Source organism: Sporobolomyces koalae, assembly GCF_050403365.1.
Source record: "Sporobolomyces koalae JCM15063 DNA, S_koalae_JCM15063T_v1_ctg1, whole genome shotgun sequence".
NCBI lineage: Eukaryota > Fungi > Basidiomycota > Microbotryomycetes > Sporidiobolales > Sporidiobolaceae > Sporobolomyces > Sporobolomyces koalae.
The window spans coordinates 1,262,795-1,284,788 of record NW_027481770.1 but is presented as its reverse complement, the minus strand read 5'-3'; the positions used below and the strand labels follow the sequence as shown (position 1 = coordinate 1,284,788).

Here is a 21,994-nt window from a genome sequence, read left to right as displayed (position 1 = left end):
TGCCGGAACGGGTTGAAGGGAATCTTGATAGAAACTATCGCCCTTTTTTGATCGTGTAAAGCTCTCCTTGCCTACTTGGACCGGTCTTCATATGCGCCTGCATAGCACGAAATACGGGACATACAGACTTGTTGCCTATGCCGAATGCTGGTACACCATAAGTTCTCCCGTCTTCCTCCGACTGTTCTCAGTTCAATTTTATTTCCCTTTCCGCATGAGGAACTCGTTGACCCGATTGAGCACAGCTCGAGACGGGTTGATCGCAGGGAACGCTTCCAGAACCCACTGCAATCGCGATCGAATCAAGTCTTTCGAGACTTAGAGTTCCGGTTGAATGATCAGTGTTACGGGCTACTGAAGGTTTGGAACTCGGGTTAGATGAAACATACCGTTTGTAGGGGGGTTCGCCAACAGATTGTACGAGTTATCGTACAGTCGAACTGCGTCTCTGGTATCAGCGCAAAATTCTCGAACGGAGGCAAAAGTGAAACACGCTCCGCTCACCAAGGAGGACGAGGGCGACTGCCATGCCCAAATCGTTCGCCTCACTCTGAGAATCGGATGGTTTGACAAACACTGCGACATCGTTGTCTTTTTCGACCATGTGCTTCGTCGCAAGTTCGAGGGTTGGTTCGAGGTTCGTGAAAAACGAGTTGTATCCTGCTTTGCCGGGCTTTGCCGAAAGGACGGTAGGCTCGACATCATCGCTACTGGTCGCAGTTTTCGACACGGCGATAGAGACAGGGAGCGTTTCTGGCGAAATGTCTCCGAGAGACTCGACCGCAAAGGCCAATCTCAGGCGAGTTGTTCGGATGCGCACGGAAGGATCTGTCGAGGAAGAAGAGATCGAAGTCGAGGCCAACGTGTTCGAGATTGACGATTCATCGAGGATGCGTGCAATGACCGCGTCAATGTCCTCGCGCTCAGCTGCCAGGATCTCGTCTGCGTTGTCCCAAAAGGTTTTCGGGGTCAGGCCTTTCGACCATGCTTCGTGACTGTCCAGTAGAAGGCCTCGTAAGTCGGGATGTCCTTCGGCATGCTGAGATTCTTCCGACAGAGAAGAACGGAAAGCATCTTACTCGTCTCCACTGCCTTGAACGTAGGTAAAGCCTCGAGCACGCTCCATTCCGTCTGCATCTTCGGCAAGCTTGCTTGAGCTCGCACAAATGATCGGATAGCAGGTCGTATACTCGGATGCCGCGTGGCGTGAGAGCGTTGATGAGGGCGAAACGAAGAAGGGTCGGAGCGGTCGATCCAGAGTTTTGACAGAGTCGAGGTCGTACGATGATGCCTATACGAAGGCACAAAGACTGCTTCAGTGACTGTCTCGTGTGAATGTGACCCCAGTTCTTGACCTACAACTAGATCGGCTGCCCATTTGGCGATCTGTTTCTCGATCTGGGCATGCTCCGACGGCCCGACCGCTTGTGGAGATGTATAAAGTCTCCCTTCTCGTGCCCAATCTTCCGCTGACACGGACGAATTTGCACAGTCGGGCGCGACTAGCTGCACGCGAGCGGCGTTGAGGACCGCGCACCATAGGGGAATCGTTTTCGAGAGGGCATCCGGGAAGCGCTGTATCGTGGCGACTGACCAATCAGATCACGTTTGCAGATCCCGGAAATCGTGGAAAGTCACTCGCTTTGCCTCGACGGGTCGAATCAACGAGAATGATTCTGAGTAATGGCACCCACGGTCAGTCCAATCTGGTACAGTCGCCAAGATTGTCGACACTGCTCTTACCCTCGTCTTTCCTTGATGACAGGAAGGAGAGCGAGATTTGCACCTAGAGCGTCAAAGTGTGAGCAAGCGCAGAATTCGGGTCGAGGAAATGAAGCTCGAAGATCGCTCACGGCGCAAGTTGAAGTTGTGCTCGTTCGTGTGACCATCCGTCGATCTATGCGGAGCAGCATCAATACATCTTCGTCACGCTTCAAACAGGCTGACCTACTTGAAGTAGGCGTGAGGAGTTTTTTCAGTCGGTTTGACGTACCACGCCCCAGCGCGTTGATTCGCTGTCAAGAAACCGCGTCAGAATTTGTTGTATACAGTCACAGAGCAGACCTACGAATCGCTGGAAAGTCAGGATAAGCCCGTGAGACTTCGTGATAGATGAAATCGGCATCTTCAGCGATGGAGTGCAGACGGTTGTATCTGACGCTCGAAGACGTCATTGACCGTCGTCTGACGCGTCCTATTCTCCGTCCTGACCTGTCGTACTTACGTGTCTCGCAATTGGCCTCGAATGGCAGAACGATCCGCTTGAAGCGAATCGACAGCTTGCGGGAACACTAGAGTCGTTCTGTCCATCCCGAAGGCTGCAGAAAGACTTCAAGAGACTAACACAAGCGTCAGACCCGAAGCGAGCGATGCAAAGCGGAGCAAGAACGCTTTGACTTTTTTCTCCCCTAACTTTCCGGATCTCGCTCCGCTAAACGCTTGTCGAGGTTTCTCACCAGAGGCACGCGCAACAAGTCGAATTTGACAACATGGGCATACTGGCCATTAGTCCTACGCAAGATCAGCCGTCGAGACCCTGTCTTTCTTCCAATTGCCCTGCACTTCGGGCCTGTCTCCTCTTCCTCCTCCTGCGCCGTAGCCACTTCCTCCACCTCGCCGGTCTCCGTCTCTTCGATCGTCACGTCGCCTGTCATCGTATCGCTCTCGGTCTCCACGGCTGTGTCCGCTCCCTCCACCTCTCTCTCGATCATTGCGTCCGCCGCGTCGATCTGAATCCGCTCGGTCACCGCCGTATCGCCGCAAAGAGTTGTTGCCCGCCCTGACCTTGAGCTCGTCGAGGGTGCGCGTCTCCTTTGCGAGAGGATCGACCACTGCATATTCGTCAATGTTGTCTGTCGCGTCGCGAAGGCCATGATATCATGTTTCAGACTTTGAACCTCAAGCCTGGGCAAATCGAGACGGAATACGCACGTTGGTCGAGCGTTGCATCTTTGCGGAACTTGAGCGAATGAGCCGATGCTGCCGCCCACAGATCAATCTGATCCCGAACATCCGCAAAACTATTTAGCGCCGAGACAGCTACGCGATCCGAAAGAAGGAGGAAAGAGCTCACATCGTCATCATCTTCGAGTTCGTCATCGTTCAAGTCGATTCCATGCAGCTTCTCCCGTTTCGGCTCTCCCTCCGCTCCCTCATCCTCTTTCGGTTTCGGAACGGGTTTTGAAGCCTGGCTCAGCTTTTTGCGGAAACCGTCGAGAGCACTAAGAACATCGTCGTCATCGTCTGCCTTGCGCTTGCCCCGCGACACTTTTGATGCTGCGGCGTTGGCCGATCCTTTGTTGAGATACTTTTCTCGCTCGAGCTGCAAGAGTGACGGTCCAGTTCGTTTTGATTTTTTGGGTTGAGCTTCTTCATCGGATTCGGCAGACTTGGACATTTTTCTGCACGATTCCCAAGTTTCAACCATTGCTTCTTTGATAGCGGGCTCGAAATGTGAAGGTCAAATGACTTACTTGAGTTCGGCCTGAACTTTGGCAATCTCTTCCTTCCGCCGCTCGCTGCATGGATTGTACATAAGAGATCAGCTGGCGAGTTCAGGGTCCGGCAAAATCATGATCAGTCGAGACTCACGCTTCGCTCTTGGGAGTTTTCGCAGCCTTAAGTGCGCGAGCTTCATCTAGTTTAGCAGAGGCCGAAGTCGAAGGCGCATCGGGACGAGAACGTTTCTGGGAGTACTTCACCCAAAGGTGGATCAGTATGATACCTGTCCGGGTTCGAAATTAGGACGGGGTGTACCTCTTCGCTACGTCTACGGTAATCGTCTTCTTCACCTCGACGTTTCTTGGCCGGAGGCGCTCGCGAGTCATCGTCCCGCAAGAAATCAGCAGGGAGGGTTGCCGAAGTCCCTCGATCGTCGATCACTTGCGCACTGAGCCTGCCATCGGTAGCAACGTCGTGCGCCGACTTGAACTTGGTTTTCAAAGCGGAACCATCACCTTCTGGAGTCTCTTCAGCATCGGCGCCAAACGAGAGCAGCGCCTTGTTTCTGTCGTGCAGAAACGACATAGAAGGTTCGGTCAACTCCGGTGGTCTTGCACAGGGTCAACAGAGCGGTCTTGAATGGGATCCTCTTACTTGGTACCCTTCCTCTTGCCCTGTTCACGTTGCTTTGCGCGTTCAATCTTCATCTCCTTTTTCGCGCGTTCTTGCTCCTTCCTCTCTCTCGCCGTGATGCGGGGCACGATCTTGTCGGGACCGTCCTCGAACGGATCGTCTTTGACTTCGACACTCTTGATGATGGGAGCGTAGACGGGTCGTTCCGAGTTGGGTTCGAGTTCAACTTCTTGCAACTTGAGCACGTTGAACAAGGTGTCTCCCGAGATGCGACCAAAGATCGTATGTTTGTTCTGCAGTTCTGGAGTGGAATCGAGAGTGATGAAGAACCTAAGATTGGAAAACCGACGAGCGAGAACCGGTCAGGTGTTCGCTCGAGGTGCCGTATTAGAGAGGAGAACCGAGGTATGAACCTACTGCGACATGTTGCTCTTGGTTTGCGGATCGCTGGCCATCGCGACGAGTCCTCGTCGATTGAATTTCAGTCGCTGGGAGCAAGGTGCGATCCGGTCAGCTCACAAGCTGCAAGACAGGTTTGGGTGGAATTCCTTTACTTGGTTCGTCTCGATTTCGAAGCTGCCTTCGTCAAAGATGCAGTCGTCGTCGCCTCCAATCTGAGCGATGAAGCCAGGCACGATGCGGTTGAACGGGACTCCATCGTAATGACCTGCATTTGGGAGAGCGAGGCGGTGTCAGGAGGACCGGTCGACCTTGTCTACTGCTGTCAGAAGTGCGTACCTTCCAAGCACAGCTGGATAAAGTTGCGCACTGCTTTCGGAGCTTCGCGTCTCCACAGTTCGATCAAGACGTCTCCGAGAGTCGTCTTGAGAACGACGAGTCCCGACGTGATCGGTTCAGTGACACTGCATGATCGCTCGACCGCCTCGAGATCAGCTGCACGTTCATCTGCTTGTACGTGAACGGGACACGATTCAACTTACACAACCGACATAGTGAAGAAGTGAGACTTTCGAGATCACGTTGCTTCGTGCCAAACAATTTCTGACCTCACATCGCATTCCAACGCTTCAGTCGACGGGACTTGCGACCTTGAGAGAGTTCGAGAGGTACTCATGGCGCCCCCGTTAGGCTTGACCAGCTCGCGACTCTAACCCCACTCTTCCCTTTCGGTTGCGAGATGGGCTTTCCTCCAGCCCCATCGAGAGATTAGTCTAGACTCGTAGACGATCTCTCTAGTCGCGAACAGGTCAGACGTACAGCCGCCAGATATCGTGTCGATTCAATCGCGACAGACGCCCGATACCAGCTTGTCCCGCTTTATCCTACTTAATTTCGACGCTCCCAAACTCGACCGCGCCAACAGCCTTTGTCAAGGTTTGGACAAGCTTCACTAATTGCAGTACTGAAAAAAAGCAGGCTATAGACGCGTATGTACAGGAATCAGGCGAGCGAGACCCTATTTGAGGAACTTCTGGAGCAGGAGGTGATCTCGAAAGCGCAATACGCTTGAGAGCGCCTAGGCTTCGGTAGCGTATTCGTCTTCCCTTTCCGACTTGCCAATCATCTTGTGTCCAACTTTGCGCAGGCGGTCCTTCATTCCGTCCTTGGCCCACACGGCACTGCGCACGGGCGCGAACTGCATCTTGCCTCGGTGACTGCAAATCACCTCAGACGTTATGAGCGCTTTGTTTCCCCGAGGGGTACGCAAAATGATAGAAGCTTACCGTTGCTCGAGGGCCTTTTTGTGAGCTCGGTCGATCCTCTTCTGCTCGTCCTTGTCGACAACGCCATCATCGGCAGCGTGCGAGTTGGCTTCAGCCGCAGCAGCTTGTCCCTCCTATCCGCACATGACACGTAGAGAGGCACTTTCAGCAAAGTGGCACCGAAGCAGAACTTGGAGAGAGTGGGGGACTCACGACGACATCAAACTGTTCAAACTCGTGGCGCGCCGTTTGAGTCTCGGCATACTTTTCGTGGTCGAGATCGAGCCCCGAATCGAGCTCGACCGTCGTCGTCAACCACCCGACAATCTCGTAGTCGTGCGTTTTCTTTGTCTGATCCGAGATAAAGTTGGCCTTGAGGTTCTCCGAGCCGCAAATGATCGGCAGTCGCACTTCCTTGGGCTCGTCGTCGGCGAGTTCAGAGAGCCCTGTTTCCCACAGCGACAAAAGTCAGTTCGGTCAAATCCGTCAGCGAAGGAAAGAGGTTCGTGTCGCGTTATCGCTCACAGAGAATGGCGAACGCTTCGACCTTGGTTCCGAGAGGACCAATCTTGACCTTGCTTCCACCGTAGTCGAAGAAGAGCGCAGAGCTGTAGCGGTCGTACGTCGGCAGACGAATATCGTCTTCGACTTGCCATTCGAGTTTGCCGTCCGAGCGAGTCTCGGCATGTCGCGACGAGATCTTCTCCTTTGCCTCGACGGTCGAGAGCACGAGCTTCTTCTCGGCCCACTCAAAGTCGGCGTCCTTAACCGGTTCGACCGTTACGGGAGCTTTGACGCACACCGTTCCCGTGTCCCAACCGGCAAGTTCCTTCGGTAGGCTCATCTTGACTCCTTTGAAAAGTACAGAAACGTTGATCTTGCCGAAGCCAACTCCACCCTCGAGGCGGAACAGGCGCGTAACTTCAGACGAGTGCGAGAACAGCTCTTTGAGCGGCAGGTCGACGATACCGAGAATCGGGTCCTTTTGTTCCGCGAATCACAAGTCAGGAGCCATCACAAAGCAGAGTTTAGGCAAGCAGCGACCCACGTGTTCGCGTAAGCGTGCGTCGCGCACGACAACTCGGAGCGAAGTCTTGGTGTAGTCTCGGACGAACGTCTCAGTACCTGCCTCAAAGTATGGGCAGTTGGAATATTTCTTGCTTCGAGTTCTGCAAGAACGCAAGGAAAGGGAAACAATCAAGTCAGTAAGAAGGTCGAGCCCGAGTCGAAGAGAGTGCATGCGGGACTTGCTTGAAGATCAAATCATCATTGACGACGATCTCGCAGTAGGACGAAGGCAAGTTCTGGCCTTGTTCCGCTGCCTCGTCCGTGTCTTGTCCCGCTTCTCCCTCGCGAGATTTGCCCGAGGCACCTTTGAGGTTCTGTCGCTCGAGTGAGAGGATGTTGTGCACGATGACCGACAGGACTCCAGAAGGGTAGTTTGGATCCGGAGGGGTACGGCTGACGTCAGCTTCTTCAGGAGTATCGACCGTATTGGTTTCGACTTTGAGTTCAGGGTGATCTTGCAATTCTTTCGGAAGCGAGTGGTCGATACCCTGAGTCAATTTGAGCGCCGGGTTGAGCTTGGCCTTTTCAAAGTACGCGACACTCCAGGTGAGCGTGCCTGCCATCGAATCGGCATCTTCAAAGCCCATGAGTTTGTCGGTACGCTTGTGCACCTCGTTCGGCTTGAGCATGAGGTCCGTCACCGAGACGTTAGTCCTTCCGACAAGGTCGTCGGCGGAGATCATGTCGGAATCCCAGAGTTGGATCGAAACTGGCACGAACCGGATGCGAGTCAGCAGGTGGCGAATTATGTACAACCCATAAGCAAGGGACTCACGCTTCTCATCGGCTCGGACTTCGTCGTCCGTCACGAGTAGGAAGGTCGTTTGCTCCCAAACCGGGTTGAGGTCTTTTTTGACGACACGGGTCGAGAACAGCGGCTTTCCAAACTTGGAGTAGGCGACAACAACATAAGGATCACTGGTACCGTTATCATCCTAAATAAGGGACCATGCGTCAGAACCCGGATAGACTCGAGCAAAACGAGAAGGCGGCAACCGCGCACCTGTGCGCTTAGGTTCTCGGCATAGTGGATGGTGATCATGAATACGCCGAGCGCCTTGGTATCTGAATGCAGCAAAAGTGGAGAGTCAGTGGGTGTCTCCATGTCATTAGAAACGAATGATCCGAGCAGACCTCGCTTAACACCATCACCCGAGAGCATTTGAGCGATGTTCAGTGTCATCGATTTGGGCGCACACTAGGTAGGGTGACAACATTGTCAGCTGGTAGGGGCGACCGAGGGCAGGGAGAAGACGTACGTAGACCGACGTAGCTGCAGCGATGGACGATTGAACGAAACCGCTGATGAGGGGGAGGTCGAGCACGTTCGGCAGCGCGCGGGTGAGAGGAATAGCAGACTACGGAAACAAGATCAGCCGTCTCGCTCGAGTGCAAAAATTGGACTGCCAGGCGACTGACAGCTTCGATCGCGGGAACTCCCATCAGGGTAAAGGTGACATTGCGAATGAACGGCGCGGCAGCAACCAGCTGACAGCGGAGACGGACAGTACCGACGATTGACTCGACCGCGATCCAGAGAGGAATCGGAAGATGGAATAGATCGTGCATGCCGAGGAAGAACTTGATGATGAGCGAGATGTTTTCTCCCTGTAATTTCTTCTTACCCGGTGGCGCAAAGTAAGCGAACGAGATTTCCATGTTGACGTAGTCTCCAGTTTGATCCTGTAAGGAAGTCCAGAAGCGTCAGTACGAGACTGATGTCCCGCGGCCGATCGAGCTTGGGCTCACCTCGTCTTCGGGGCTGGTCCCCTCTTCCTTCAGGATATCCTGGCTCTGCTGTGCTTTCTCTTCACGGACTTCTTGTTCGTCCTTTTGACGACGGTTCGGATCGAGCGCAGCTTTGCGATCGCCTTGATCGATCCACTCTTCCTTCGGGTAATCGGAATCGGTCGGCTGGTCGGGCAGAGCTCGAATATTGAGGATGCGGAACGCGTTCTTGCCGATCGTAAAGTCTTCGACCTTGACGGCATCGATGAACCCCGGCAGCGAAGCTTGCATGACATCCTCGATCATGTCGACAATCGACGTGAACATGTCGGGGTTGATCAAGGGCCAGACGACCTTTGTGAACGAGTTGAGCCATTCGACCGACTCTGGCGTGGGAGGAGCAAACTGCTCGCCGCGTTGTTCGTGCATCTTGAGCCGAATGCGTTCGAGCTCTTTCTCGATCTTGCGAACGACGATCCCGTGCGAAACGAAAATGGCGACCGAAGCGCCTCCGATCAGACTTGAACGGAAGAAGAACGCAGCTGCGCCAGAGCGGAATGCAACGAAGAACCAAATCACGCCGAGGAAAGCGATGATGGCGAGAGCGTAGGCGTTGATGGTTTGCTTGATCGACGTGAGAGAGCTGAGGTCGACAGGAGGAGGCATCGTGTGGAATAGAATGTTTGAGGGTTCGATAGGCTTAGGCGTAAGCTTCGAGATGGGTGCATTATCATTCGGGTTGACATTGGTCGAGGGTCCAGGCGCATGTAGGTTTCCCGGGTCAAGGTTTTCATTCTGTGTGAGCTTTGGGTTCTGGAAGTCTGCGACAGCGAACGAGAGCGGTCAGGACAACCCTTGGATGAGTGTCAAGGCGGTCTCTGCGCACCTTCGAGTCTCGCATCTTTGACAATCACGTTCTTTCCGGTGACAGGATCGTACACTTCCCTCTCGCCCTTCCTCTTGAAATCCTTCGCGTTCGGCTGCGTGTTGGCGTTCGCTTTCTCCATCATCTCTTCCTTCTCTTTCGCGCCATTGGATTTCACGTCCTCGGCGGCCTTCTCACCATCTCCCGATTTTTCGAGTTCGGCATCGCGCAACTGTTGATTCTGCTGCCTACTACGTTCCTCTCGCTGCCTCAACTCTTCACCTTTTGCAGAATGATCGACCGTTCTTGCCTGCTCGAGGGACGTTGTTCGTTTCAGCTCGACGCGAACATAACTGAAACCCGAGTACGGGTATAATCTGAACTCACTTCTTGTGCAGCTAGGAAAGCAGTGACGCTTGGGATCTGGAAGACAAGTCAAACGTAAATCAGTTCGCGTAAATTCGAGGCGGTGTCATCGCGGAATTGAGAGCCGAGAAGATTATCGGAACAAGTCAAGTCGCTCACTTTGTTCTTGTCACTGTCAGAGAAGACGTGAACAGTCAGTCCAGTCAGTCTCTACACGGGTGAATCAGATCTGGGTCACGAGAGAGAGCTCACCTGTAGCCTTCCCCCGCGACGTGCACGCTCTGGTCATACGCCGAGCGATCAACCTGGGGCAACTCGGGCCTTGAACTCATCTCGTAGAACTTGAAGAGTCACTCAGTAACGTCTGAACGAGTGCTGCAACAGCCGACGATACGAGGAGATAAGCGAAAGGAAACGCAGACGCCTGCATTCATGCGCGTGCGCCGAGAGCATTACGTCGTTGCCAATAAAAAAGACCCCCCTCGAAAACTGCGGGCAGCCTCGAATCGGTAATTCTGCAGTAACGGTCGCCGCACGGTTCAACAGCCTGTCTCACAGATCGATCGCAGAGACGAGTTCGAATCGTCGTGTGCAGATGGGTCAAAATCGGCCGAGCGCATAGTATAGCTCTGCAATTTCGCTTCAATCGAGTCGTATTCAGCATGTCGGACAACGCACGAACCGACAAGACAGACAGACACAACAAGACGAAAACCAAAACCAGACAACATTCGGGGTATTCAAGCTAATCGACTCCCCGACGAGAAAGTGTGTTTACAGCAATTTCTTGAGGAAACTCTTCTTCTTGATCTTGGCCGGGGCTTCCTTGTCGCCTGACCCGTTCGAAGCGATACTTGGAACAGAACTTCTCGAGCTCGGCTGTCCGTTCGAAGTGGACGACTGCACCGAGAATGACGAGTTGCGATCCGAAACGCTGCGTGCGTCCGTTGTGAGCGACGATCGGGAAGACGGCTGTTGCTGCAGTGTCGGCGGTGGAGGCGGCGCCGAAATCTTCTGCATGAATCGATGATCGAACGCTGCTTGAGGGATTCCAGGTGGCCGTGGAGGGAACTGTTTCGAGCCATTCTTGACGAGAGCTTGGTACGACGTGCCCGTGTGCGCTCCACTGCCTCGATCGAGGTTGGCGAGATCCGAAACAAAGCTTTGAGGTGTCGCGAGATGTGTCGTACCTGCTCAATGTCGAGTTTCAGCCTTTGAGATTCTGAAAAGATGCAAAACGAGGGGCAAAACTCCTTACCGAGGAAGATGTCCTTGTTTGCTGCTTCTGACACTTTGTACACTGTCCGCACTTCTGAATACGTCGCACCTCCCGCAACAAAGACTAACACGCGCTGTTTAGACTCATTCGTCGTCTTCCTCCCGCGGGTCGAGGTTGTCCATTGGGGTCGAGCGCTGCGTAGTGAACCTGTTGTTGGTACTGCTGACTGGCTGATACGCGACGAGGCAGCTGCAACGGGCGCGTCTCTCACGTAGGGAAACATGGATTGGTCGAGAGTTCCAGCAAAGTGTTCCTGCGTAGTGATTGTCGGTTTTGAGTCTCAGAAGCAATTACGAAAGCAGGAAGCGAGCTTTGTTTACCTCGAGCATTGATTTGAGGGCAGGTTGGTACCGTGAAATGTCGTAAGCGTCTTCTTCGGCGCGCTGCTTGAAGATCGGTTTCCGCTTCTTGCCAGAATCCTTGTCAATGTTGATACCGAGGTACGACAGGTTGTTGACCGAGTCCATCTCGTGCAGTGCCAGCCGAGCATGCTGGTACAATCGCTTCTTGTCACCTTCGGGTACGCCGTCTCGATGCATGATGTACAGCGCGATAATCCGCAACTTGTCGGTCGAGCTGTGATAGCCGTATGCTGGAATCAGCAGTCTTGGAATTTGAGACCCGGAAATCGTTTCGTGACTCACCTGACGCTTCGATCGTCAAGCAGAGGAACCATCTCCTCGACGAGCGTTTTCGGCGATTTGCCCTCCGCCGTGACGCCAGTTGCGCAGCACTACGATTCGCGCGAAATGGAGAAAAGTTCAGTCACAGCTCGATCGAAGTGGTCCCCCAAGTGAGCTCGAAACACACCTGTTCGACGCTTGCCGTTAGAGGCAGCTTTTTCTTCTCAAACAAGCCCATGCACTTTTCGGCCATGGTCAGGTGAAGCGAGAGCTATTCGCAACAATCGGAAGTCACGGATCAGTCTTCGTCTTTACGGCATAGGGTCGTGTGCTTGTAAGGAGAGATACTGACCTTGTCTTTCACTTCTTTGAGCTGCGGCAAACTCGCCAACATGTCTTTCATATCGTTCAGGCTCGTTCTGTCACCATCCCCTTTCGCGAATCAGCTCTCGAGGCCATAAAAGAAAGATCAAAAAGGAGACAAAGGACAGAACCACTGACCCATCTCCGCCGAACGTGCCTCCGTGTTCGCCAGCGTACGCTTTAAAGTCGGCAATGAGTTTGTCGAGCGCGTCTTTCATGTGCATGTGTCGTACTTGACACCACACCTTGTCGTTGTCGTCGAGGATCGCTTCTTTCTCTTGCGGTGCGCCCTGTTCGTTCGTGAATACGTACCTGATTCGCTCGAGAGGGGGAGGACGAAAAAAGGTCAGGATTCTGAAAATACATGATAAGAAGACCAGCGAGGTGCTGTCATACCGGTATTTGCGGCCCTTCTCGACGTCGAGAAGATCGTTGCACATGGCTTGGTACGTAAATTCGTGCAGGAACGGAGCAAACAGATCCATCGATCGATCCGTGATGAACAATACCCCTCTCGGCCGTGGAGGATCGACGGGAGGCTGGGAAAAAATCAGGTCGAAGGCGCATCATGAGTGATCGCGATTCAAGGAAGAAAGAGGGAGCCGGCAGGAAATCGTACCGGGAAATTGCTGTTATCCCTCGCGTATGCATCGATCTCCAACTGGACCCGTTCTGCCAAACGTTTGCCTATTGGCTCTCCAACCACAAGTCCCGGGCCGAGGGTCGCGTGGAACGAATTTGGAGGGTTGTAGTACCGAATCAGAGGGTATTCGCCGAGAGTCGCCAAGGCATTGACGATCTGTCGGTTGTGTGGGATCAGTCTCTCGCACAGCTCCTAGAACGAGCGCGAAACTTACGGATCGACTCATCCAGGCAATGTCGTCGTCCCATCTGAGCATGCCATCTTCAGGTCGACCTTCGGGTGGACCATAGAGCGACATGAACGTGTGCGGTATTTTAGTCGAGAACAATCGAGGTTCAAGCGCTGACGACGAGCAAAAATTTGTCAGGGCTGACGAAACTCGATACGACTCGTAAAAATCGAGAGTCCTCACGGTGAAAGTTGATGTACAACTCTTTCAAGCCCTGCAGGTACTGCTCGGGCAGACCGTCGGTCAACTTGCCAATCAGTGCGTCGTTGATCCCTGCACCACGATCAATTAGTTCAGCCTTTTGAGCCAAGGTTGGGCGAAAGAAAAGCGTTGTAAACGAACCGTCCATGAAATTGATGTAGGCTGCGGCGTATTTCGGAGGTTCCTGCGGACCAGTCTGCGCGGTCTTCTTTGACGCTTTACCATTCTGAGGAACCGGAGTTGGGTTGTAGTCTCTCAGGATGAATTCGACATTCTGAGTCGTCGGCATGACGAGGTAGATTGCGGCGAGGCGGGGTTGAGGGGTCCGATGGTGCGTAATCAAGTCGACCTCTGTACGATTGACGCATAATTTGCACGCCGAGGAGTCAGCAAGGCGTTTCTCGCTCGTGTGTGCTAGGTAGAGAGTGGGCGGGAGGGAGCGAGAGTATGGTGAACGCACGCTGGATGCCTTCCTCGAGGACATCGTACGTCGTCAGGACGCTGTTGAGCATACTCTGCGTGTACTGGTCGACGATGAGGATCTTCCATCGTGAAGGAACCGACCGCAGCGTGTCGAGGTAGCCTGTTCAAGAGAGAGAACACGGATCAGTGATGCGGGCGATGCGGGCACCGCAACTTTGTCAAGGGATCCGAAATCGACAAGCGCCGACTCACGCTGTCGTATGAGCTCTAGGAGCGACATGGAGTGAGGATCCGAGACGAACGATTCCGCGTGAGCCGAGAACGGGATGTCGATTGATGAATGGGGACGTCAACCGTTGCGCCGGCGGCGGGCGCACGCGCGCGCGATCCCGAAAGCACCGCAAAAATACAGTTTTGGTTGACGCGTTCTGTGCTAGTCTTACTCCCTCTCGTACAGAAGAAAGAAAGGTATCCCTGAAATGAGGTAGATCACGAACGAGGAGGACACCGTTACAAGGCATTCTAGTCTACTATAAACAACAAAACACACAAAAACTAGGCGCAGCCAAACGAGGAGGGGCGAAGGAGGTTGGGGAAGGAGAGAAGAGGAGGGGGAGGGTGAACGAGAAACTGGCTTGCTGGAGTTCGAGCAAAAAGTTTGCAATGGTCTGAAAACGCTCTGGAGTTTGCAGGTAGGGGAGGTAAAAGGCCGCGAGATCGGAGGAGAGAGTAGGGGGAAGTGAATAGTGGGAGAGATACCCTATTTTGTTGGAAGTCGGGTGGCTGTCGCGAGGTGGTAATCGTCGAAAATGGGGTATCAAGTCTATTTTGGTAGGGAAAGGGGTCCTGGCGGCGATTAAAAGCTGAGAGCGTCGAGACGGGAAAAAAAGCCATTTTCTAGAGGAATATTGGCGCATCACTTGAAGCGGGACGAAGGTTGCGGGTAACTTGGGTCTAGGGTTGGCGCAGAGGAGGATCGGAAGAGACCAGTCAAGGTCTCCCGAGAAGAGATTTCGTCCAGCTGAAGAGTTCTAGTGTTGATGCGAAGGTTGGGGGCGTCGGGAGGATGCGAAGGGAGTTGGGTAGTTTTTGAGGGCGAATGGTTCTGTTGATAGTATCAAGAGGATGCCACAGGCACAAACAGAAGGAAAAACGAGAAGAGGTGTGGGCTCTTTTTTGGGTTTTTTGTGGGTTTTTTGGCGAGGGGTTCTGACAGGGTAGGGAGATCAAGCGAGAGCGGGTACAAGCGGTCGGATACTGAGCCACAGGCGTCTAGTACCAAGCCGAAGATCCTCCTCCACCGTAGGCGGCTCCGCCAGCGGGGGCACCACCGTATCCACCGTAGGATCCTCCACCAGCGCGAGGAGGTCCACCGTAGGAAGCTCCTCCACCGAATCCGCCAGCGGAGGCACCGCTGCCCCATCCACCGACCGACGAGCCGGTTCCGCGGGATCCACCGAATCCTCCCGAGGAACGAACATCGCGCGACGCGCCAGTGCGGCCACGTCCACCACGTCCTCCACCGCGTCCACCGAAACCGGTCGACTCGCGGGCAACTGCCTCGAGCCACTGCGGTACGTCTTGCTTGGCCTCACGGAGGAGCTCGATCAAGTCGCGAACAATGTTCTTGTTGCCGCGGTTGAGGAAGGCAGTGGCGGCACCGGTGTTACCGGCACGTCCAGTACGACCGATGCGGTGCACGTAGTCGTCAATGTCCGAAGGCAAGTCGTAGTTGACGACGTGGGTGACGTTCGGGATATCGAGACCTCGAGCGGCGACGGCGGTAGCGACCATGACCGGAGTGCGTCCCGAACGGAAGGTCTCGAGCGCGTACTCACGCTCGCGTTGAGTGCGGTCACCGTGAATCGAAGTCGCTTGGAAGTTGTTTTGCGCGAGGAAGCCCTCGAGGAGATCGGCCATGCGCTTGGTCTCGACGAAGACGAGGGTAAGACCGCCAGGGGGAAGGGCGAAGAGGATGTCGAGGAGAACCGAGCGCTTGTCCTCGTCCTCGACGTACTCGATCTTCTGGGTGATGTTCTCCGAGGTGGAACCGACACGACCAACCGAAAGGAAGATGTAGTCCCTGTGAGCACGGATCTTTTTGTCAGTACGATAGTTCGTTTTTCTCGGACTCTTGCCACAGGAGGGGTGACAACTCACTTGAGGAAGTCGCGAGCGAGCATCTGGATCTCGCGGGGGAAAGTAGCCGAGAACATGAGGGTTTGACGGTCCATAACGTCGGGCATGTCGGCCTGTTGGACAATGCGGCGAATTTGGGGTTCGAAACCCATGTCGAGCATGCGATCGGCCTCGTCGAGGACGAGGTAACGAACGTTGGCGAGCGAGATCTTGCCGCGTTCCATCATGTCGACGAGACGTCCGGGAGTGGCCGAGAGCAAGTCGCAACCCTGGTCCATCGCGCGGAGCTGCGATCCAATGTCGGCACCTCCGTACACGACCGCGGGGCGAACCCACGAACGGTACGCAAATTTGCGAGCCTCGTCGTGGATCTGCGAGACGAGCTCACGGGTCGGCGCGAGGACGAGCGCGGTCGGGTACGAGATGCGGTTGCGACCGTATCCACGGGGAGCCTGAGCGGCGGGGCTCGGGCGGGGACCCTGGGTGAAGAGGGCCGAGAGGATGGGGAAGAGGAAACCTCCAGTCTTTCCGGAACCGGTCTGGGCACAAGCCATCAAGTCACGGCCGAGGTTGACGATGGGGACCGAGTACTTCTGGACAGGGGTCGGGGTCTTGTAGCGGGCGAGGGCAATGTTCTCGAGCAAGTGAGGGTCGATAGGAGGGAGGAACTCGGTGATGGGCTCGGGGACGTCGGTTCCGGTCGCCTCGACGGGGATGTCGGCGTAGGCATCAAAGTTGATACCGGTACCTTGCGAGTTGCCGTCTCCGGCTTCACCGAACAGGTCGCGCTCGATGCGAGGGTTCGAGGGTCCGGGCTGGTGCTTGCCGTTCTGCCACGAGCCGTAACCGTCGCGTCCTCCCGAGAAGCTGCCCTGTCCTCCACCGTAGCTGTTTCCTCCACCAGTCGACCATCCTCCGGCACGCGGGGCACCGAAGCCGTTCGAGCGCGGCGCGTCGGCGGCAGGACCGGACGAGCTCCAGTTCTCGGCGGGACGGGGAGTGAACGAGGGAGCCTGGGCGTTGTAGGTGCCGACAGGAGGCGCCTCGGGGCTACATACCATCCAAAATGGGCATCAGTCTGGATTCTTGGGGCAGTGTTCCAGGTGCAAAGTGTAAACTCACACGGCAGCTCCGGCCTTCCTCATGTGAGGGGGGACATAGGCAGAGCGGGTGGGCGCACCACCGTTGACAGAGAGAGAGCCTAGAACAAGGAAAACATCACAGTGGCGGAGGCGAGAGGAGGCCAAGGCGAGGCAGAGAATGCAGGGGAACGGGGAATGACATCGAACAAGGGAGTGGCGGTGACGCAGACGGGGTGCAAGGCAAGACGAACAAGGTCAGCAGAGGTTCGATATCGCACATGCGGGGTCTCCAGGGGGTCAAGGGAGCGGGCTCGACGTGATGAGAGACGGCAAGGACAAGGGAGCGTACCGAGTTTGCTCTCTAGTCCAGTCGATCCATTAGCAGACATTGGCTGTTGGGTGTGTAGGGAGGGGATCTTGATGGGTTCCTGGGAGATGCTTGCTTCCGGTCAAACGAGAAGCAGCTGATACGGTGGAAGGGGTGAGGAGAGAAGGGAGTCCTGAGAAACTCGGGGCCTTTTTTTCCTTCTCGCCAACAAGCTTGCACCGGATTCGCTGCGAGGCTCGCCACCGCATGCGCGCTTCTCCCAAACAGAATCAGATATCACCAAGCCACCGCGCGCTCCAACACTTTGAGCTTGCGCGCGAGAGAGCAGCGTCACGAGACGAGCTTCGCGACGCGATCGCGAATGATCAGAATTTGCACGTGCACGCGATAACCGAGAGAACGACGATGCAAAGTTACAACAGGTCACGGGTATCTCGAAACGACTATGCGTCTGCTACAGGGTATCACAGCTGTCGATCGCTCGCGGATCAGCCACCGATTAGCTCGAGTCCAGTGCGAGGGTCTCGTCGCGTTCCGTCCTCGCTCTGCTCTCTGGGGTCTTTGCGCTTCTGCTCGAGCGATTCTGGCTTGACCGACGGTCTTGACTGACCCGTGCCTTCCTCCTCGTCCGACCCACACCCGCAGTCGTAGATTCCTTCGAGGTCTTTCGAGCAGTCGAATTCAGGTTTGCCTAGTCGAAGGTTGACGAGGTTGTGCAGATGACATAGATGGAACGAGGCTGCCGATCGAGACGACGTCTATCGAACACCCGTTCCCAGATCAGCGCCCAAACGAGCAGCAGGCTTGAGGTACACAGAGGGTTCTAGCTCACCTGAGGTGGATGTTTCTTGAGTAGAGCTTGGAACTCGGCAGCGCACTGCGCAGTGCATGAGCCTTGTCAGCTCATGCAAATCATGTCTAAGGATCAAGACACCTCGGATCAAGCTTACCTCGCCGCACGGATACAGCCTCGAAAACAGGTAGAGGAAGGATTTGAACGCTTCTCGCTCAGAGTTGGTCGGTCTTTCAGGAAAGCGCGCCGCCATCGTGTGCAAGAGTTTCTGGAACAGCGAGACTCGTTCAGACAACAGTCCAATGGAACAAATGCAGAGCGAGAGACTGACCCAAGATGCCCGGCCCAACTCGGCTCTGTTGGCACAGCGTCCGGCTCAGTCGAGTTCAGAAAGGGTCATGAGGACGACAGTCTTGTCACTCACTTTGCGGTTGCGTTACCTAGTTTGGGCATGATGGTCGCACCGAAGCGAACCTCGTCGTCAATCGGGTTCAGCGCATCCTGTCGGAGGATCGCGTTGGCGCCGACAGGTCCTCCCCTCGAGATCGAGCCTGGAGCCCACAAAGCGTTGTGCACGTCGGGAGTGTCGAAGGATGGGCGCAAGACGAGGTAGGTTGGTACGAGGAGGATCGCGCTCGCGAGCAAGGTTAGGTACACGAGCGGCGGAGGCCGGACCATGTTGCCGTTGACAAGCGCAGAGGCGCGAGACTACGGTTGACCACGAGAGCGAGATCCGAGACAAGTCCGAACGAGCCGAGGTGTGCTGACGAGGGACAGGGGACAGTGCATGTATGCATTGATCTGCATCCACGATCGGCAACGACCCGCGCCCGTTTGCGAGTCTCTTTCGCTCGCTACCACTGCGCTCGACCCCCGAGAAATGACCGACTTCTACGACAACTTCCTCGACAAGATCTCGGGCACCCCACCGTGGGCGCCTCCGCAGGAGCAGGTACGTTTCTCGTCGTGTTTCCCCCGCCGCGACTCCGATTATCGACCGAATCGATCGTCCGCTTACTCGCTGCGCCCGTGGCATCGGCATGCAGATTCTCGTCGAGCCGTACACGTACTTGGCGTCGATTCCGGGCAAGGAAGTCCGCTCGGCCCTGATCGGCAGCTTCAACGAGTGGATGCAATGTCAGGACAACGACCTCGAGATCGTCAAGAAGGTCGTCGGCATGCTCCACACGGCCTCGCTTTTGTCCGTCCTGTTCGCCCATTGCTAGGCAATCTGTAGCTCATCCGTGCTCTTCAACCTTTCATAGGATGGACGACGTTGAGGACGATTCGCACTTGCGTCGCGGAATGCCCGGTGCGCTTCTTTGCCTTTCGCGCTTGCCCTCGCAGTTCCCTTGTCTCGGAAGATTGACCTGCAGCGAAAATGATACACAGTCGCGCACAAGATCTATGGAATTCCGCAAACGATCAACTCGGCCAACTACGTTTACTTCCTCGCGCTTCAAGAAGTGCAACGGATTCGACCGTCACGTGAAGGGATCAGGATAGAGGAAACCGTGACAGAGGAACTGCTCAACCTTCATCGCGGACAGGGCATGGACCTGTTTTACCGCGAAAACCTGGTTGTGCCGACAGAACAGGAATACATCGAAATGGTCAACAACAGTGAGTTTCGCCCAGCTCACAGCTTGCAAAGCGCGAGCTCAAAGTGCATTTCTCGCTGCAGAAACGGGTGGATTGTTCCGGATAGCGATCAAGCTCATGATGGCAGCTTCTCCACAAGATCCTCCAAGGTCGGTCAGAGCGACTCGAACTGCACTCGCAGTGACATGCTGAAACTCTCCTTTCTCGGCTTCTTCAGGGACTATGTTCCGCTGGCGAATCTGATTGGCATCATCTTCCAGATCCGGGACGACTACGTCAATCTGCAATCGGTCGAGGTGAGGATGCGCAAGTCACTCCTCTGATTGTCAACTCGAGCTAACATATCGGTTTTGTGTCTCGTCAGTACGCGAACAACAAGGGATTCTGTGAAGACTTCTCAGAAGGCAAATTCTCGTTCCCGATAGTGCATGCGATCCGAGCAGATCAGTCGAACCGACAAATTCTCAGTACGTAATTGTGATCCTATATCGGCAGGGCATTGGCACCGTGTCAGTCTCTGCCTTAAGACTGATGTTTGTTTCCGCTCGATCGGCTAGATATCCTCCGAGAACGCCCTTCTTCGCCTGGACCAAAAACATATGCAGTGTCGTACATGAACCGCAAGACCAACTCGTTTGCGTACACGCGTCAGGTCCTGAGGAAACTCACCGCGCAGGCGTTCGCCGAGGTGCAGAGGCTCGGAGGGAACCCGGGAGTCGAAGCGATCTTGAAGAAGCTCGAAGTTGAGGAACCATCGCCAGAGGCAGAGAAAGGACTCGAAGAGGCATTGGGCAGACTGAGAACCCAAAGTGAGGAGGAACTCGTCGGAAGGAAACCGAATGGCACGCTCAAACTCAACGGAACTTCCAAAGTCAACGGGCACATGAACGGGAACGGTCACCCGGCCCTCCCGCTGTGAGGGTCAAGCTCCATCGCTTGTGTGTTTCGGCGATCCCTTCATCCCAGCGAAATCACCCCCTCCCTTTCTCTGCCGTGATGAAAAAGCGCATTAGCGAAACCCGACGTTGTACAGTAATCGAGTTTCGGCCACACCCTCTTCTCCATGTGTATAAAAACTGTGTCTCAACCACTTGCTCACTTCAGCTCTTTTCGTTACGCTCGAGCCCAAGCGGTTTCATCTCCTCTCTCCTCTTTGTTTCATGCTGTGCCCTTTCACTAGTTCTCTCCAGGCTCCGTACGCTCTACCCGTCCATACTCATTTACTACCCCCTCTCAAAGCTCCTCTGGTGGAGCCTATCTTTTCTACACTTTCACTACCAATTTTTTCAACAAATGAATACAAAGTACCGAGATTTACTAAAAATTGGATGAATCAGAGTTTCGCTTTCGGTTCCTCCCGTTTCGCACCTCGATCGATCACGAGTTTCGAGATCGCTTCGGGCCATTCCGTACTCTTGAGAGTATCGTAATCATACGCGACGAGGATCGCTTCTCCTTTGCCAACAAGTCGAGCTTGATCGTAACTGTAAATCGCGTGGTCCATCACCATCTTGCGAGCCGAGACGGTCGACACTCTGTGCAGCACCATGATCGTGTCGGGGTGATGAGTTGTTCTCTGGGAATGGGGATTTTGTCGCAGCCGAAGAGGACAATATGAAGTATCGGCTATCTCAGTCCAAGCCCAATGATGTCTTTTCGGTTTGTGGAAGAGATCCGGCACATTGTACTCACGAGGTAGTCGTAGGATAGTCTGGCGAGGATGACACCTTTGCCCTTGCCGGAACCTCGTAGGTCTTTCGCTTGCGCCTCGGGCAACGCGTTGCTCAAAGTTCGAACTGCATTCAGACGACCCGACTGTAACGAAAATGGCCCAATTTCTCACATCAGTTATCCAAGCTGTCGTCAGTCGAGATATTCTCTTCGAGAGACTAGCTCACTTCGAGCCAGCGCAGGTAGACAGCGTTGCTGATTACAACAAGTGTGGCATGTGGAGTAATGTCAATTTCCTTGTTCCCCGATCAAGGGTCAGTACTATCAACAGAAACTGAAAGTACTCACTTGACGTGGTTGTTCGGATCTGTCATTGAGCAATCCCTTTCTGGGATCAGCACGCATGCCCCACCAAAGTTCGATGTTCGGATGGGCGAAATGGGCTCACCTTGTTCGCCCCAAGCTACCGGAGCCTCGACGAGGCAGTCCTCCCAGTATCCATTCGCTCGAGCGAATTTGAGAGCTGCTTCACGCTGAGCTGGAAACGCCGACGGGTTGAAAGTTCCAGGCGGGGCGAGCGAGGTCGAGGAAACTTGGCGTGTTGACGACATGGGGACCGCACTTGATCGGAATGTTGGACCGATTGACCTAAGCGAACGCAGCATCAAGGAGGCGAGGAGAGAGAGAGGGGATCACAAGCGAACGGGTTGCGTCGCCGGTCCCACAGCCGGCAGTCGGAGCGGAGATAACACCACCGCCGCGGACAAAAAGTGTCTCACTTGCACTTTGATCAAAGGAAAAAAGTCGAAGGAGACTTGCAGCCGAAGCCGCCTCTAACCACTCAAGCCCTGCT

The 21,994-nt window shown here is 54.7% G+C and overlaps 8 protein-coding genes across 8 annotated transcripts; 1 reads left to right on the top strand and 7 right to left on the bottom strand.

The window, feature by feature from the left end:
* Nucleotides 1–198: 198 nt before the first annotated feature.
* RIT1 (tRNA A64-2'-O-ribosylphosphate transferase) lies at nt 199–2,310 on the bottom strand (the record flags this gene model as incomplete). Its single annotated transcript, XM_076675557.1, has 11 exons — nt 199–317; nt 390–440; nt 505–995; nt 1,080–1,291; nt 1,360–1,575; nt 1,643–1,676; nt 1,744–1,786; nt 1,854–1,897; nt 1,952–2,015; nt 2,069–2,154; nt 2,225–2,310. The coding sequence occupies 11 exons, from the start codon at nt 2,308–2,310 to the stop codon at nt 199–201; spliced, it is 1,446 nt and encodes a 481-aa protein (XP_076537641.1).
* Nucleotides 2,311–2,511: 201 nt separating this feature from the next.
* On the bottom strand, nt 2,512–5,026 carry JCM15063_003635 (uncharacterized protein; the record flags this gene model as incomplete). The annotated part of the gene is made up of 11 exons (XM_076675556.1): nt 2,512–2,852; nt 2,932–2,998; nt 3,074–3,401; nt 3,474–3,518; nt 3,592–3,686; nt 3,757–4,006; nt 4,096–4,404; nt 4,492–4,562; nt 4,629–4,741; nt 4,813–4,937; nt 5,016–5,026. 11 exons carry the CDS (start codon nt 5,024–5,026, stop codon nt 2,512–2,514), a joined length of 1,755 nt encoding a protein of 584 aa, XP_076537640.1.
* A 525-nt stretch (nt 5,027–5,551) lies between these two features.
* JCM15063_003634 (uncharacterized protein) lies at nt 5,552–10,097 on the bottom strand (the record flags this gene model as incomplete). Its single annotated transcript, XM_076675555.1, has 16 exons — nt 5,552–5,690; nt 5,760–5,872; nt 5,952–6,184; nt 6,264–6,720; nt 6,787–6,907; nt 6,990–7,515; nt 7,582–7,741; nt 7,810–7,871; nt 7,941–8,004; nt 8,066–8,164; nt 8,226–8,489; nt 8,556–9,355; nt 9,421–9,709; nt 9,787–9,822; nt 9,925–9,937; nt 10,018–10,097. The coding sequence occupies 16 exons, from the start codon at nt 10,095–10,097 to the stop codon at nt 5,552–5,554; spliced, it is 3,456 nt and encodes a 1,151-aa protein (XP_076537639.1).
* A 442-nt stretch (nt 10,098–10,539) lies between these two features.
* On the bottom strand, nt 10,540–13,806 carry SEC1 (Sec1p; the record flags this gene model as incomplete). The annotated part of the gene is made up of 14 exons (XM_076675554.1): nt 10,540–10,955; nt 11,024–11,297; nt 11,365–11,620; nt 11,689–11,777; nt 11,855–11,938; nt 12,020–12,086; nt 12,169–12,342; nt 12,427–12,569; nt 12,650–12,829; nt 12,888–13,015; nt 13,086–13,175; nt 13,245–13,454; nt 13,564–13,686; nt 13,779–13,806. 14 exons carry the CDS (start codon nt 13,804–13,806, stop codon nt 10,540–10,542), a joined length of 2,262 nt encoding a protein of 753 aa, XP_076537638.1.
* Nucleotides 13,807–14,798: 992 nt separating this feature from the next.
* Nucleotides 14,799–17,136, bottom strand: JCM15063_003632 (DEAD/DEAH box helicase; the record flags this gene model as incomplete). The annotated part of the gene is made up of 4 exons (XM_076675553.1): nt 14,799–15,609; nt 15,687–16,715; nt 16,788–16,866; nt 17,097–17,136. 4 exons carry the CDS (start codon nt 17,134–17,136, stop codon nt 14,799–14,801), a joined length of 1,959 nt encoding a protein of 652 aa, XP_076537637.1.
* Nucleotides 17,137–17,563: 427 nt separating this feature from the next.
* ERV2 (flavin-linked sulfhydryl oxidase) lies at nt 17,564–18,546 on the bottom strand (the record flags this gene model as incomplete). The annotated part of the gene is made up of 5 exons (XM_076675552.1): nt 17,564–17,833; nt 17,908–17,952; nt 18,026–18,136; nt 18,200–18,224; nt 18,293–18,546. The coding sequence occupies 5 exons, from the start codon at nt 18,544–18,546 to the stop codon at nt 17,564–17,566; spliced, it is 705 nt and encodes a 234-aa protein (XP_076537636.1).
* Nucleotides 18,547–18,748: 202 nt separating this feature from the next.
* BTS1 (farnesyltranstransferase) lies at nt 18,749–20,389 on the top strand (the record flags this gene model as incomplete). The annotated part of the gene is made up of 8 exons (XM_076675551.1): nt 18,749–18,820; nt 18,915–19,069; nt 19,134–19,180; nt 19,261–19,491; nt 19,553–19,619; nt 19,688–19,766; nt 19,835–19,937; nt 20,028–20,389. 8 exons carry the CDS (start codon nt 18,749–18,751, stop codon nt 20,387–20,389), a joined length of 1,116 nt encoding a protein of 371 aa, XP_076537635.1.
* Nucleotides 20,390–20,803: 414 nt separating this feature from the next.
* On the bottom strand, nt 20,804–21,752 carry JCM15063_003629 (acyl-CoA thioesterase; the record flags this gene model as incomplete). Its single annotated transcript, XM_076675550.1, has 5 exons — nt 20,804–21,046; nt 21,163–21,285; nt 21,369–21,396; nt 21,490–21,508; nt 21,590–21,752. The coding sequence occupies 5 exons, from the start codon at nt 21,750–21,752 to the stop codon at nt 20,804–20,806; spliced, it is 576 nt and encodes a 191-aa protein (XP_076537634.1).
* Between the last annotated feature and the right edge of the window lie 242 nt (nt 21,753–21,994).